At 39.5% G+C, this 17,158-nt stretch overlaps 1 protein-coding gene across 1 annotated transcript in view; it reads right to left on the bottom strand.

Moving 5' to 3' along the window:
• Positions 1-17,158, bottom strand: part of STIL (STIL centriolar assembly protein) — a 63,917-nt gene that overhangs the window by 25,414 nt on the left and 21,345 nt on the right. Inside the window, exons 10-13 of the mRNA XM_023221597.1 lie at positions 14,046-14,196; positions 11,802-11,911; positions 7,415-7,529; positions 5,327-6,295 (exon numbers count right to left, since the gene is read on the bottom strand). Of these exons, the coding sequence (XP_023077365.1) occupies positions 5,327-6,295; positions 7,415-7,529; positions 11,802-11,911; positions 14,046-14,196 (1,345 nt within the window). The remainder of the gene's footprint in view (positions 1-5,326; positions 6,296-7,414; positions 7,530-11,801; positions 11,912-14,045; positions 14,197-17,158) is intronic.

Here is a 17,158-nt window from a genome sequence, read left to right as displayed (position 1 = left end):
AAAAAAAAACTTACTCAATAAAAAAGAAGCAACAAATATAATCCTGGAGGGAGGGGGAGAATTTCTTAAAAAGATTTTTTTTGCCAGGTGCGGTGGCTCACACCTGTAATCCCAGCACTTTGGGAGGCTGAAGCGGGCAGATCACGAGGTCAGGAGATTGAGACCATCCTGGATAACACGGTGAAACGCTGTCTCTACTAAAAATATAAAAAATTAGCCAGGCGTGGTGGCAGGTGCCTGTGGTCCCAGCTACTCAGGAGGCTGAGGCAGGAGAATGGAGTGAACCCAGGAGGTGGAGCTTGCAGTGAGCCGAGATTGCACCATTGCACTCCAGCCTGGGCAACAGAGCGAGACTCCATCTCGAAAATAAATAAATAAATAAAATATATATATTTTTGAGACAGGATCTCACTCTGTTGCCTAGGCCAGAGTACAGTGGCACGGTCTTGGCTCACTGAGCCTCAGCTTCCTGGGCTCAAGCAATCCTCCTGCTTCAGTCTCCCAAGGAGCTGGGATTACAGGTGCACAACACCATGCTCACTTATTTTTTTATTTTTAATTTTTTGTAGAGATGGAATCTCACTATGTTGCCCTGGCTGGTCTCATATTCCTGGGCTCAAGTGATCCAACCACCTTGGCCTTCCAAAGTTCTGGGATTACAGGCATGAGCACTGTGCCCAGCCAAGAATAAATTTTTTATAATCTTGAAAGGAAGAAGGCTTTTCTAAACATAAAACCCAGAAAGAGAATGGCTGATACTTTTTTTTTTTTTTTTTGAGACAGAGTCTTGCTCTGTCGCCCAGGCTGGAGTGTAATGGTGCAATCTCGGCTCACTGCAACTTCCGCCTCCCAGGTTCAAGTGATTCTCCTGCCTCAGCCTCCTGAGTAGTGGGATTATAGGCGCTCGCTTCTACACCCAGGTACATTTTGTATTTTTAGTAGAGATGGGGTTTCACCATTTTGACCAGGCTGGTCTCAAACTCCTGACCTCAGGTGATCCAACTGCCTCAGCCTCCCAAAGTGCTGAGACTACAGGTGTGAGTCACAGCACCTGGCCTACATTATTTAACTGTATCTAAACTGGAATATTCTGTACAAAACAAATGGTTAAAATGCAAAACACTTAAGACTAAGAAATACCACATACATATACATATACATATATATGATAAAGGACCAATTTCCTTCATATACAATGAACTCTTATAAATAATAAAATAATCAATTACATATTCTTTTTTTTTTTTGAGACGGAGTCTCGCTCTGTCGCCCAGGCTGGAGTGCAGTGGCCAGATCTCAGCTCGCTGCAAGCTCCGCCTCCCGGGTTTATGCCATTCTCCTGCCTCAGCCTCCCGAGTAGCTGGCACTACAGGCGCCTGCCACCTCGCCCGGCTAGTTTTTTGTATTTATTTAGTAGAGATGGGGTTTCACTGCGTTAGCCAGGATGGTCTCGATCTCCTGACCTTGTGATCAGCCCGTCTCGGCCTGCCAAAGTGCTGGGATTACAGGCTTGAGCCACCGCGCCCGGCCACATATGTTAATATAATGTAAATTAAAACAACTTCTAGGCCAGGTATGGTGGTTCACACCTGTAATCATAGCACTCTGAGAGGCCAAGGCAGGTGGATCATCTGAGGTCAGGAGTTCAAGACCAGCTTGGACATGGTGAAACCCCTGTCTCTATTAAAAATACAAAAATTAACCAAGTGTGGTGGTGGGTGCCTATAATCCCAGCTACTGGGGAGGCTGAGGCAGGAGAATCACTTGAACCCCGAGGGGCAGGTGGTGGCTGCAGTGAGCCCAGACTGCGCCATTTCACTCCAGCCTCGGTGAAAGAGTGAAACTCTACCTCAAAAAAACAAAAACAAAAAAAAACAAAAAAAAACAAAACACTTCCTAAGACTGGTAATAATTTAAGTTTGCCTAATGTTGGAGATGTGGATGTGGAAAAATGGTTTGGGTATATTAGATTGGTATAATCTGGCATCATTCATCTCATCTAGAAAAATAAACAAACAAATAAATAGATATAGCCTTTCCAGCAGCCATTTTCACTCATTCAGGTAACAAACTATGTATTAAGCAACAATTACACATCAAGTACTATTCAAGGTGCTAAGAAAACAGTGATGAATGTGAGCTCCTTCCCTGGAGCTGACTTTCTATCACAAATAGAACAGAAAAACGTGATTAAGGATCTGAATGATGAGAAGGAAATAGACATTAGAAGGGCCCCAGGAGGATTATTTCAGGCAAAGGGAACCAAAAGTTGAAGAACCTAAAGTATAAACATGTTCTGGCATTTTTAAAGAACAAAAAGTTAAAGAAAAAAGCACTAGTGCATAGCTAAAGTGTAGTGAACACAGAAGACAGTGATAAGAGATGAGTTTGCAGAGAAAGACAAGCCAAGTCACAAAGGGCTTTAAGGGCCAAAGTAAAGCATTTGGATTTTATTCTAATTGCAATGGAAATCCACTGGAGGATTTTAAGCAAGAGTGCTACAATCCTACCTGGGCTTTAAAGATGGTGTGGGAAAAACAAACAAACAAACAAAGACAGTGTGGTGTTTCCAAGTATAGAGAACATGAGGGGATAGTACTGGATGGGAGTGGTATGTAAGGGTGTCATCAGACAGTGGTTTGAATTAGGTTAGTAGCGGGAAAGATAGTAAAGAGTAGTTAGGTTCGGGATATATCCACAAAGTAGAGCCTGGGTTTGTGACTCCTGAGAATTTTCCCTGAGTGACGAGATGAGAGGTGATACCATTAACTAAGATAATAATAATGTAATAATAGTAATAGTTAACAGATATTGAGTACTAACTATATGTCAGCAATACTTTACACCTTTATCTGGTAACTCATTCAAATCCTTAGAACTCCATACAACTTTGCCATACATGTTAACAACTGAAAAAAATAAATTAAAAAACAAAAGAACTCCATACAACTTATGTATATCCCTATTTTGTATGTGAGAAAACTGAAGTCAATGAGGTAAGGTAACTTGTCCAAGATCATATAACTTACACTACCCACAAACTAGATTAGAATCCAAGGAGTCTGGTACCACAGCCCACTCTCTTAACCCTTATACCAAAATGAGATTTGCAATACTAGAACAGGAACAAATTTGGGTATCTTTGAACATTTAAAATGTTTATGCCCTTTGGCTTCACAGTTTTACTTCTAGATACTTGCACATAGGTAGTAAGATGCAAATATAGGAATGTTTAGTGCTGCACTATTTGCAATAGCAGAAGCTTTAAATGGTTGAAATAATCAACAGGAGAACAATTAGAAAATGTATTATATATCATTATAACAGACACCCATGCAGGGTAAAGGGAGTTTGATATATACTTACTAAGAAAATGTATAAGATACTTTTAAAAAAGCAGTACCTAAAAAAAATTTAAGTTCATATATATATATATATATAAGAAAACTATTATGTGTATTTACACACAGAAGCATTTTTCATATATTTCATATTTTCTAAATATAATGATTCAGATAGTCTAGACCAGGGCCTGTGATCTGTAATATTACATTTTAAGTATACAAATTCCAAGTAACTAAGATTTCTAAATAGCATAATGAGTCCTTTTAGCCTCTGATTAGCCTTTTTTTGGACACGACAGGAAACAGGTGATGAATAATTATTTTCAACGTAAAAATATTTAGGTATATTCAAATTTTTGCTAAGTGTTTATAATGTTAAAATCCAATTTATATTTTACATTATCTGGGAGTGGTGACTCACACCTATAATCCCAGCACTCTGGGAGGTCAAAGCAGAAAGATCGCTTGAGCCAAGGAGTTCAAGACCAGTCTGGGCAATATAGTAAGACCTCTTCTCTAAAAAAAAAATTAAAATTAAAAAAAAATTATACTTTACAATTTCAAATTTACCTAGGTTTAAAAAAACAGCAGAGCTAAATTTTTCTCAGGTGTTCCTATCCAAAATGTTTTCACTGATTTGAAAAATGTCATTGTCTTTTTTTTTGATAAAATGCAATTTTATCAAATTTTATGAAACAAAGATTTTTTAAAAAATCATGTATGGCCGGGCGCGGTGGCTCACGCCTGTAATCCCAGCACTTTGGGAGGCCGAGGCAGGCGGATCATGAGGTCAGATGATCGAGACCATCCTGGCTAACATGGTGAAACCCCCTCTTTACTAAAAATACAAAACATTAGCCAGGCGTGCTAGCAGGTGCCTGTAGTCCCAGTTACTTGGCAGGCTGAGGCAGGAGAATGGCATGGACCCCGGAGGTGGAGCTTGCAGCAAGCTAAGATTGCGCCACTGCACTCCAGCCTGGGCGACAGCGTGAGACTTCATCCAAAAAATAAATAAATAAATAAAATCATATGTATATATGCACATTATACATGTATTTGCATAGTTATAGGAGCAAAAAAAAAATTTAAACTACATTTCAGGTTGTTCCCACTGGTGCTGGGGAGAAAGAAAAGAACAACTGTTTTGGGCTAGGTATGTGGAGGAAGGACATCAGTGAGGAAAGAAGAAAAAAAGACAACACTTACACACTAAACACTGCGCAAGGATATAATTAAGACAAAGAACTCCGTCGAGACTAGCCTGACCAAGATGGCAAAACCCCATCTCTACTAAAAATACAAAAACTAGCCAGGCATGGTGGTGCGTGCCTATAATCCTAGCTCCTAGTGGGGCTGAGGCAGGAGGATCGCTTGAACCTGGGAGGTGGAGGTTGCAGTGAGCTGAGATCATGCCACTGCACTCCACCCTGGGCAACAGAAGAGACTGTCTCAAAAAAAAAAAAAAAAAAAAAAAAAAAACACTAAGAACTCTGCAAGACAAGTTCTGAAGAAAGGGAACATTTCAGAATACAAGAAGTAGAGTAAGTCCAGTATAGATATACAAAAAGGTTCCAACTATTTGTTTAAGGGCAGACTGGCTAAGTGTTATACAGGGTTGACAAACTAGAGATGAAGCAGAAGCCACTGTCCAGACTTTATATTTAGCTATATATAAAGGTTTAATTATAAGAGAATTTTCATTAGAGGCAAAAAATAAAAGAAAAATACAATTCTATTGTAGATTAGGATATGCATAAGATGGTTCTACTACTAACTAGCAATGTGGCACTGGGTTAAATTATTCTCTCTAATCCTCATTTTACTTACCTGTAAAACAAGAGAGCCTAGAATTCAGTTTCCAAGGTCCTTTCTAATTCTGACATTATATAGTTCTATAAAACGTCATTACGGAAGGGAGGTGCCAGTTTTTAAGAAATCATAATACCAAGAATTTAATAGAACTAGGAAAGCACCAAGCAAACCTGTGCCTGAAGTAGTCTCAGCTGTCTGTCTTGTTCTGTGAGAAACCGATATGCATCTGGAGATAGTCCCATCATTCCATTATCTGATTCAGTCTTGGGTGTGTGCATGCACACTGTGCAAGGCTGTGGGTTACATGAGTCCATATGTGAAGGTAGTCTTGCCACAGGCGATGGTTCTATATTGCTGTGGGGAGAACAACTGTCCATACCTCCCTGAGGTCTCAAGGTTATAGGACTACTTGAAGAACAGAATGCATTACAGTTCAGAGTTGGACATTCACTTGGGTGAAATAATGAATGCTTTTGAAGGGCTCCAGACTGTACATCCTGAATGGATCCAACTGTGTTTGCTCCTTGCCAAGAATTTAGCGGACTATATTGAATACGACTATGATGCTGACAACACCTGCAAATGTTTGTGGAACAGTAAGATGGCGGTGGGGGAGTAGGTATCTGAAGTTCCATTGGTCTTCCTGAATTATGGGGTGAAAAAACAAAATTGGGTGGTTGAGACTGCAGGGCAAGAGAAGACTGCCTAGAATTAAGTTTGGAGGGTCTTATAGGATACTCTTCGTTTTGTACATTTCCAGCAGAAACTGCTTGGAGCTTTTCAAATATATCAGGAGATGGTCCATTATGAGAAGATGGTTTAACAGTGTTCCTGCTATGGGGGTTCCCTTTCTTACAGGCAGGTGGCTGTCTTACTTTGCAGTGTCTCAAAAGAGCTGGTCTATCCTGGTTTAACTGATTTGGTATTCCTCTCAAGGAAGGTTCTACAGCTTCAACTTCTGGACTGTGTTTCTCATCATAAAGCTGGGGTTGCAATGGCTTCAAGTGTTCCGAGTGGTTAATCAAAGGAGGATTTTCATTATTCACCATTTCCAATGGAGTAGGCAGAGGGTTTGATTCTACGAAATTGCCATCCAACACAAGCGAAAGTTCAGGAACTGATGGTTGGATCTTAGAAATCTACAAATAAGAAAGAAATAGAAAAAAAAGGTTTTAGAAGAAAATGTATACTTTACTTTCCTCAGACCAATATTTCCCAAATTATATCTAATTACATATTAACAAGTGTTCATTCTTTATTTAGACCATCAGCAATTTTTTTCTGGGCATGTTTTATGTGCTAAGCACTAGGAATACAATTGTAAGCAAAATAAACAACGTCCTTGCCCTAAAAGAACAAAACTAAACACTTCCCAAACTTACTTAATGGAACTCTTTTTATTAAAACACTAACACTGCTAAGATCACAGAACATGAGAAACTGTTTTTTTACAACTTTTTAAATCCTCTCTACCAAAAATTGTCACAGCAGAATGTCTTCACAGATCTAGTAGCAAATGTTTATGTACCTTAAATAGTAACATCTTCCAATAAATATGTCAGAATATTTCTCCACTAAGAAGTCACTCACTGTTATCCCTTCTATTGATATCAACTAAGAGTAAACAAAATACTCGCTGTGATGATTTTGGTTATAATTTGATATTAACTTTAAAAAATCCTTCCCATTACTTTTTCTTCTAAAATAAGTAATTACACCAATTAAACAACAATTCTAAAATAACTCACAGGTTGGTAGCAATCAAAAAATTATGACAAGAATTTTAGCAATTAACCTCTGAAATCAAGTATAATGTTTTCTCAGAATACAGTGATCAAATCCAATGTCAAGCTCTAGTGATAGTACACAATGTTGAATCTATATGGTCATTAAAAGCACCAGATTCTAAAACAAACCTCCTGAATTAGAATTCCAGCTTTTCTACTTACTAGTTGTGTGATCTTGGGTAGGTAACTTAACTAATCTATGTCTCAGTTTACTCTAGGAATAAATACATGCTTATTACATAGATATTACATATATGTATATATGTATATATCATTACAGATAACATGAATTATTATATATAACTGTGAAATACTTATATCTCTCTATATAGATATAACCATAAAGATAGAAATAGCTAGATATATCTAAGAATGATACTTAGGTTTCAGGTAGTATTATTTAGTGTTTTCACCATGAAGAGACTTAGGTCTCTAACCACAAAAGTGAATGCATTTTAAAATCAGTGATACCTTCTGACTCACTGGATGAGGACTAGGAATTGGTCTTGGAGAAAAATCTTCATCTTCAACACCAGAGTCGTGATCATGTATTGGCATTTTCCCAGGAGATAACTTTTGGGAAGACCTAAAGAATAGAAGGGGAGACCAGAAAAGCCTTCGGTAATCCAGTGTTCTTTCTTTCTTCTAGAAATTGAATAAAGTCCTTTAATAAGTTGCAGTAGTACTCAGATCATTTAATTTAGTATCTGACAACCACAAATTATTTTATTTTTCAGGCCAGTGTTAGTTGACTAGGGAAGCTGGCCCAGTCAGCCTTAATAAACTACCCTATTTACCTGATCATGGCAAGTTTAACCTTGTATTGTTAATGTCACAATAAAGTCACTGGGCACCCTCTAGTTGATCACTTTGATAAATATAGAAACAAACAAGACATAGTACTTGCTGTCAAAAAATTTATAATCTAGTATTAAAGGTATTAAACACACTATATTACAAACCCTCTGTATTACAAAGGAAAACCAAATACGGAATTATATTTTCCTATGTACTTATATCTGTGATGGGAAAATACTTTGAGAAATCAAGGTACTACCCTCCCATTGAGTCAGGAATACTCATTGTATCACAGATGGCATGCCCCAGCAAAACAAAAAGTTTCTGAGTGCTGGTACCGAGTTTTAAAAGCTGAAATTAGTGTTTAAGACTAAAGATTTGGAATACTACATGCATCAGGCTTTTTCACATCCTACACTAGACAAAGTCTCAATAGGATGCGTTAGGGAAAAGAAAAGCCAGAATGAAGCTAACAGCACTCAGGATTAATGGGATCTCTAAAAAAGCATCCTGCATTCTGTTTCATACAAGTTGAATCCTACCTAGCAGGAAGAACAACAGAAACTCCAAGGCAGATTTGAAAATCAAACAGCAGAAGAGACCTTTTGCCCTAAACTCTGATTGTCTGAAGAGGCAGATCTTCACAGAGTTCTTTCTGTACAAGGTATTACAATGAAGCAATCAGAATATCTGCATGATTATGTTTAAGCAGAAATGGGTCTCCAACAGTCCCACAAAGCTCTTCTCTGACACCCAAGACAGCTTGAGATATATAATGATATTCCAAAGCGCTCAGTGCAGCATGGACAGGAAACAAGAGATCCAGTGGCCTGAATAGGGTCAAAAGTTGCAGCAGGAACTTGCACAAATCTGACAAAGACCAGATGCAAATGAAAACAGCTCAGCAGATTGTAGCCAGATGGATGAGAATCATGTCACCCCATATCACCAGTACTGGCATACCACTGGTCCCTTCTATATTACATATAACCCCAGAGACAAGGGAATAAAGAAACCTTGAATTAGGTGAAATTTGGTGTCTATAATCCAGTAGAATAAATAGGGGCTTAAAATAGATATTAATTTCAATTACTAATTTTTTTAAGTTACATTCTTTTGTACACCTGAGTTGTGGCATGGAATTAATACCTGTTTTGTACTTAAGATGAGCACACACACAAAACTGTTGACATTGAGCAATAAAATCCATTTCTTAGCTTTTTTTTTTTTTTACAGGGGGTTGGGGGCGGGGTGGATAGAGTCTCGCTCTGTCACTCAAGGCTGGAGTGCAGTGCCACGACTTCAGCTCACAGCAACCTGTGCCTCCAAAGTTCAAGGATTCTTGAGCCTCAGCGTCCCAGTAGCTCGGACTACAGGCACATGCCAGTATGCCCAACTAATTTTTGTATTTTTAGTAGACACGGGGTTTCACCACATTGGTCAGGATGGTCTCGAACTCCTGACCTCAGGTGATCCACTCACTCTGCCTCTCAAAGTGCTGGGATTACAAGCGTGAGCCACTGTGCCCGGCCTCATTTCTTAGCTTTTTTAGTACCCAAGGCAAAAAGGAAAAACTTCAGGCTGTATAGTTATAACAACAGTATTTTAGGAGAGACAAACATTTTGATAAAATTTAAAATGACTGTTCCTCATTAAAGCTTTGGCCAGAGTGGAAAATAAACAAGGTTTTTTAACATTACTTTTTTTGAGGCAGGTTTCACTCTATTACTGAGGCTGGAGAGCAGTTGGCGTAGCATGATCATGGCTCCCCACCTTGACTTCTTGAGCCCAAGCGATCTTCCCACCTCAGCCTCCTAAGTAGCTTTTAATAACAATCTTAAAGAAAGTGCTATTGTCTCCTTAGTTTGGCTACTTCTTCCATAAATATTCAATAAATGTTGAATAAGGTCTTACAATTTAAGACAGCAAAGATGTTCCTGGCTGGGTGAGGTGGCTCAAGCCTGTAATCCTAGCACTTTGGGGGTCCAAGGCGGGTGGATCATTTGAGGTCAGGAGCTTGAGGCCAGCCTGGCTGGCCAACGTGGTGAAAACCCATCTTTACTAAAAATGCAAAAATTAGCCGGGCATGGTGATGCACACCTGTAATCCCAGCTACTCGGGAGGCTGAGGCAGGAGAATTCCTTGAACCTGCGAGGTAGAGGTTGCAGTGAGCTGAGATCACACCACTGCATTCCAGCCTGGGTGACAGAGTGAGACCTTATCTCAAAAAAAAAAAAAAAAAAAAAAAAAAGATAAAGACTGACTTCCTGGAGGGAAAAGGAATTCTGCCAGCAGACTGCCTTTGGACTGAAACTGCAATTCTTCCCTGGGTGTCCACCCTACCAGCCTACCTGTAGACATTTTTTGTTTGTTTTTGTTTTTTCTTTGAGACAGGGTCACAATTTGTCACCCAGGCTGCAGTACAGTGCCACGAACATGGCTCACTGATGTTCTGACTTCCTGGGCAAGTGATCCTCCCACCTCAGCCCTACAAGTAGCTGGGACTACAGGCATATGCCACCACACCCAGCTAATTTCTGTACTTCTCTTTTGTTTTTGTAGAGGCAGGGTTTCGCCACATTGCCCAGGCTGGTCTCGAACTCCTGAGCTCAAGCAATCCTCCCGCCTCAGCCTCCCAAAGTACTGGGATTAAAGGGGTGAGCCACTGTGCTCAGCCCCTACCTGTAGACTTTGGATATGCCAAACCTTCACAAATACAGAAGCCAATTCCTTAAAACAAATATCTCTACATACACACATCTTGTTGTTTCTGTTAATGTGGAGAACCCTAATACAAGATAGTATCTTTTTTTTCTTTTTTTGAGATGGAGTCTCACTGTGTCACCCAGGATGGAGTGTAGTGGCATGCTCTCGCCTCACTACAACCTGTGCCTCTTGGGTTCAAGTGATTCTCTTGCTTCAGCCTCCTGGGTAGCTGGGATTACAGTGATGCACCACCAGGCCTGGCTAATTTTTGTATTTTTAGTAGAGACGGGGTTTCACAACATTGGCCAGGCTGGTCTCGAACTCCCAACCTCAGGTAATCCGCCTGCCTCTGCCTCCCAAAGTGCTGGATTACAGGCATGAGCCACCAGGCCCGGCCAGGAATGTCTTCTTTATCACAAAAGGTAAAATATACTGACCCAAGAAGTCAGAAGACTTTATTTAATTAATATTCTCCAAGTGTGTTTTAGAAGTTTTAAAACAATTTTTTTTTTTTTTTTTAGGTAGGAGTTACTTTTTTTTTGAGACAGGATCTCACTCTGTTGCCCAGGCTGAAGTGCAGTGGCGCAATCTCAGCTCACTGCAACCTCCACCTCCTGTGTTCAAGCGATTCTCCCACCTCAGCCTACCAAGTAGCTGGGATTACAGGCACGCTCCACTGTGTCTGGCTAATTTTTGTATTTTTAGTCGAGATGGGGTTTCACCATGTTGGCCAGGCTGGTCTCAAACTCCTGACCTCAAGTGATCTGCCTGCCTTGGACTCCCAAAGTGCTGGGATTATAGGCGTGAGCCATCACACAGCAGCTAGTAGTTACTTTTACAGTAGTTTATCTGATAGGTCCAGATTTAAAACTATAAGGAAGCGCTGGGGACGATGGTTCACACATGTAATCCCAGCACTTTGGGAGGCCAAGGCAGAAGGATCACTTGAGGCTAGGAGCTCGAGACCAACCTGGCCAATACAGTGAGACCCCACCTTTGATTTAAATATTAAAGTAAGAAACTTATAAGGAAGGAAGAACAAATAGAAAGCACTAAACAAAACAGGAAGCAGATTCTTTCTAAGCAAGATAATTTTTGACAAATACTTTCGTGTTTTTCCTATATAATACATCAACCCAAATGAAAACCATATTAGAGTTGCCATTTCATTAAAATTACTATCCAACTTCCTAATGAATATGAAGGAATGCATTTAAAGCAAAGACATTTATGGTACATAAGATTTAAAAATCGTTTCATCAGAAATAATTTACAGTTATTTTAATTACTCGCCAAAAACTAATAAATGTAATTTTCAAAAAACCATACATATAATAATAAAAAGATCTTTTACCTCTTAATTGAAAAATTCTTGGAAGCCTTGCTGAAAAACTCTGTTTCTACATTTTGGCTTTCAGCACTCAGTTCACAACGGATTGGATTTTTGTCAGGAGGTTCAACATTCTGAAATGAAGTAGGTCATATTTTGAGATCTGACTTAAATAAGAACACCAGAGAATTCTATTTAGATGAAAAGTAGCTCTGAAACACTAGATGATGGAGTGGCAGACTTCTGATTTCTGTAACTGTAACCCTCTTTTGTAAACTGTCCAGTTCCCTACTACATAAGTGAAAAAGTTAATCACTTGTGTTATAATCACAGATTCAGTGACTATAACTATGAAATGAGAATACCATCTAAAGAATAAAATGATAAATGATGTCTCTAAAACAGAAATAAAGTATTAGATCTCAGTTAAAATGATTATATGTGCCGGGCACGGTGGCTCAAGCCTGTAATCCCAGCACTTTGGCAGGCCGAGACGGGCGGATCACGAGGTCAGGAGATCGAGACCATCCTGGCTAACACGGTGAAACCCCGTCTCTACTAAAAATACAAAAACTAGCCGGGCGAGGTGGTGGGCGCCTGTAGTCCCAGCTACTCCGGAGGCTGAGGCAGGAGAATGGCATAAACCCGGGAGGCAGAGCTTGCAGTGAGCTGAGATCCGGCCACTGCACTCCAGTCCGGGCGACAGAGCGAGACTCCGCCTCAAAAAAAAAAAAAAAAAAAAAATAAATAAATAAATAAATAAATAAATAAATAAAATGATTATATGTATAATTAAAATACAAAAACTTCATAGCTTACATAACCTATAAATATATAAAATGTATATAGATATATATTATATAAGTATATTTTATATATAACATATATGTAATATAATGTATATACTATACATTAAAATATATATTTATATAAAATATATAGATGTATAACCTATACATGATCTCAAAGAAGGTACTAAATAAGATCGGAGCAGACACACGTGGTTATTTAAAAGTATTCGATATTTTTCTAATAAAGAATGTACTTTAATATAGTCTGAGACCTAAAATAACCAATAATTTTATTGAAAAGTAGCCTTTGAATATTTTCGTATAATGACACATAGTTTCAAAGATCTACTTCCTTTTTTTTTTTTGATACAGAGTTTCGCTCTTGTTGCCCAGGTTAAAGAGTGCAACAGTGGGATCTCAGTTCACTGCAACCTCCACCTCCCAGGTTCAAGCGATTCCCCTGCCTCAGTCTCCCAAGTAGCTAGGATTACAGGCACCTGGCACCATACCCGGCTAATTTTTGTATTTTTAGTAGAGATGGAGTTTCACCATGTTATCCAGGCTGGTCTCAAACTCCTGACCTCAGGTGATCCACCTGCCTTGGCCTCCCAAAGTGCTGGGATTGGAGGTGTGAGCCACCACGCCTGGCCTAAAGATCTACTTTTTCTACAATCATCATCTAGTTGTGTTTCTAGGTATTTTATTAGATGATATAGTAACAACCTATTCTGATTCCTTTGATACATAATATAAATAATGGCTTTTAAGTATAAAAAACCATTTGTTATTCCCACACATTTTAAAAATAATAAAGTCATGGTAAGATGCAGTGGCTCACACCTATAATCCCAGCACTTTGGGAGGCTGAGGCAGGTGGATCACCTAAGGTCAGGAGTTCGAGACCAGAATGGCCAACATGGTGAAACCCCATCTCTAATGAAAAAAAAAAAAAATTAGCCATGCGTGATGGTGGGCTCCTGTAATTCCAGCTATTCTGGAGGCTGAGGCAGGAAAATTACTTGAACCTGGGAGGCGGAGGTTGCAGTGAGCCAAGATCACACCACTGCACTCCAGCCTGGGCAATAGAGTGAAACTCCATCTCAAAAAAAAAGAAAAAAAAAAAAAATAGTCAGGACAAAGAAAAGTACTGAGATCCCACAAAGTTAACCTTCACAAGTGTAAAATGATATAATATATGAACTGATAATATTCTTCAAAAATTTTAGAAAAACATGGGCAAGTTATTCTTTGGGGAACCTCTGGTTCTCTATTGTAATTTTGTTGAAGATATGATCTAAGATTTACTTAAAACATTTAACCATAAATGAATAAAGTTAATATTTAATAAGATTATTTGTAAGTAAACAAAGCAAAATAGTTTGGATTACTATTTTAAAGGCTAAAATCTGTTGGGTTTAAACTGCGAAAGAGCAAAACCTCAACAGTCACTAATGTGCTAGGTAATCAAATCACTTACTTTGAAAAGATGTAATGTTTCCTTACTGGTTAGCAACTGAAACCGAAAGTCAGGTATCTTGCCATCACAAGGGAAGCATTCATAAAACTCAGGCTCCTTATGTGTCACAGAATAGAGAACTATGATGAAATTTCCAGATTCTGAAAAAACCCTGCACCAAAAAAATGCCATTTAATTAAAATTTAATGAGGATAATATGATTACACTCAAATAACTTCATGTGAGTCTCCCAATCTAGTTAACAAAACGACTAAAGGGTCCAATTTTTGTTCAAAAACTGGGGCCCACCACTTAGGAAGGCAAAAGGTGGGAGAATCGCTTGAGGCCAGGAGTTTGAGACCAGCCTGGTCAACATAGCGAGACCCCTCCTCTCTACAAAAAAAAAAAAAAAATTATTTTACTGGGGAGGCTGAGACAGGAGAATGGCGTGAACCTGGGAGGCGGAGTTTAGAGGGAGCTAAGATGGCGTCACTGCACTCCAGCCTGGGCGACAGAGCGAGACTCCGCCTCAAAAAAAAAAAAAAAAAAAAAAAAAAAAAGGCTGGGTGTGGTGGCTTATGCCTGTAATCCCAGCAATTTGGGAGGCCGAAGCAGGCAGATCACAAGGTCAAGAGATGGAGACCATCCTGGCTAACATGGTAAAACCCCATCTCTACTAAAAATACAAAAATTAGCTGGGTGTGGTGGCACGTGCCGGTAGTCCCAGCTACTTGGGAGGCTAAGGTAGGAGAATCACTTGAACCTGGGAGGCGGAGGTTGCAGTGAGCCGAGATTGCGCCACTGCACTCCAGCCTGGTGACACAGCGAGACTCTGTCTCAATAAAAAATAAAAATAAAAAGAGAAAATAGGCCAGTAGCTATTTAAAACAGGTGGCTCACACCTATAATCCCAACACTTTGGGAGGCCAAGGTGGGTGGATCACCTGAGGTCAGGAGTTTGAGACCAGCCTGACCAACATGGCAAAACTCCATCTCTACTAAAAATACAAAAATTAGCCGGGTGTAGCACCTGTAATCCTAGCTACTTGGGAGGCTGAGGCAGGGAGAACTGCTTGAACCCGGGAGGCAGAGGTTTCAGTGAGCCAAGATCATGCCATTGCACTCCAGCCTAGGCGACAGAGTAAAACTCTGACTAAAAAAAAAAAAAAAAAAAAGAAAGAATAAGAGAGCAATTCAAAATAAATTTTATTGAGGATTTACTGTCAATATGAACTTAAAGCATGATCAGTAATTGATAATAAAACTTAATTGTACTAAATCACAGCAAAGGACCTAAAACTAACATTTAATTTCTGCTATCTAAATATAACTAATTATCTTGAAAAGTTAAAATAAAATGTTAAAAGTAGAACTCCAAAAGCATCTGAAGAAAATACGAGTGATTTTTTTTACTTCAGTAAATATACCTGGAGTGGGTGAATCTTTTCTAAGCATGATAGAAAACAGATTAATAAATATGACTAAAAAACGGTAAGTCTGTTTGGGAAAAATACTGTTAAATGACAATCTGCGGGGGGGGGGGGACCGTTGCTATATATTATAAATATATATTTCTCTATGTATTTTATATTATATATAGAGAGAGAGCTTGCTAGCACAAGCAATATGAAAAGATGCACAATCTTAAGAGAAAAATGGCCAAAGACATGACTAGGCAGTTCCTGGAAGATAAGGTTATAAATCACTGGAAAAGATTATTTTTCATCTATCAGGTTAGCAGAGGTCAAAAGTTTAACGACAGCCCCCTACTTACCTCTCTGAGCTCATCTCCAGCTACTTTCCCCTTCCTTCACTCCTCTCTAGCTACAGTGGCCTCTTTGCTGTTCCTTGAAGATGTTATGTGATCTTTCACCCAGAGTCCTTACACTTAACATATCCTTTGCCTGGACAGTGCCCCAGACAGCAACAAGGCTTACTCCCTCACCTCAAGTCGGCCTCCCTGACCACCCATTTAAATTGCAACTCTTGGCCGGGCGTGGTGGCTCATGCCTGTAATCCCAGCACTTTGAGAGGCTGAGGCAGACGGATCACCTGAGGTCAGGAGTTCGAGACCAGCCTGACCAATATGGAGAAACCCCCGTCTCTACTGAAAAAATATAAAATTAGAAGGGCGTGGTGGCACATGCCTGTAATCCCAGCTACTCGGAAGGCTGAGGCAGGAGAATTGCTTGAACCCGGGAGGTGGAGGTTTCTGTGAGCTGAGATTGAGCCATTGCACTCCAGCCTGGCCGACAGAGTGAGACTCCATCTCAAAAAAATAAATAAATAAATAAATAAATAAATAAATATACAAATTTAAAAAATTAAAAAATAAATAAATGGCAACTCTTTATCAGCCACTATCATTCAGATACACAACATCCTCCTTCAGGCTTTATTTTTCTCCACAGTACTCATCGCCTTTTAACGTACTATTTATTTTACTTATTCTCTTCATTGCCTGTCTCGCAGGACTATTTTATTTTATTTATTTATTTATTTATTTATTTTTTGGTCACCCAGGCTGGAGTGTAGTGGTGCGATCTCAGCTCACTGTAACCTCTGCCTCCTAGGTTCAAGTGATTCTCCTGCCTCAACCTCCCAAGTAGCTGGGGTTACATGCATGCTCTACCACACCAGGCTAATTTTTGCATTTTTAGTAGAGACGGGTTTTCACCATGTTGGCCAAGCTGGTCTCTAATTCCTGTCCTCAAGTGATTCACCCGCTTTGACCTCCCAAAGTGTTGGGATTATAGGTGTGAGCCACCATGCCTGGCCTATTTTATTTTTTTAAGACAGGGTCTGTATTGTTCAGGCTGGAGTACAGTGGCACAATCATGGCTCACTGCAGCCTGAACTCCTGGGCTCAAGCAATCTTCCCATATCAGCCTCCTGCTGGGACTACAGGCATGTGTCATTACACCCAGCTAACTTTTTTTCTTTTTTTTTGGTAGAGACAAAGTCTTGCTATGGTACCCAGGCTGGTCTGGAACTCCTGGCCTCAAGCGATCCTCCTGTCTCAGCCTCCCAAAGTCCCAAAGTGCTGGGATTACAAACATTAGACACCATGCCTGGTCTGGGGACCTTTATTTTGTTTGCTCTCATCCCCAATATCGTAAACATAATAGATATAA

The sequence above is a fragment of the Piliocolobus tephrosceles genome, chromosome 1 (assembly GCF_002776525.5).
Source record: "Piliocolobus tephrosceles isolate RC106 chromosome 1, ASM277652v3, whole genome shotgun sequence".
Classification (NCBI taxonomy): Eukaryota; Metazoa; Chordata; class Mammalia; order Primates; family Cercopithecidae; genus Piliocolobus; species Piliocolobus tephrosceles.
The sequence above is the reverse complement of the archived record's forward strand: the minus strand, read 5'-3'. Positions and strand labels throughout refer to the sequence as shown.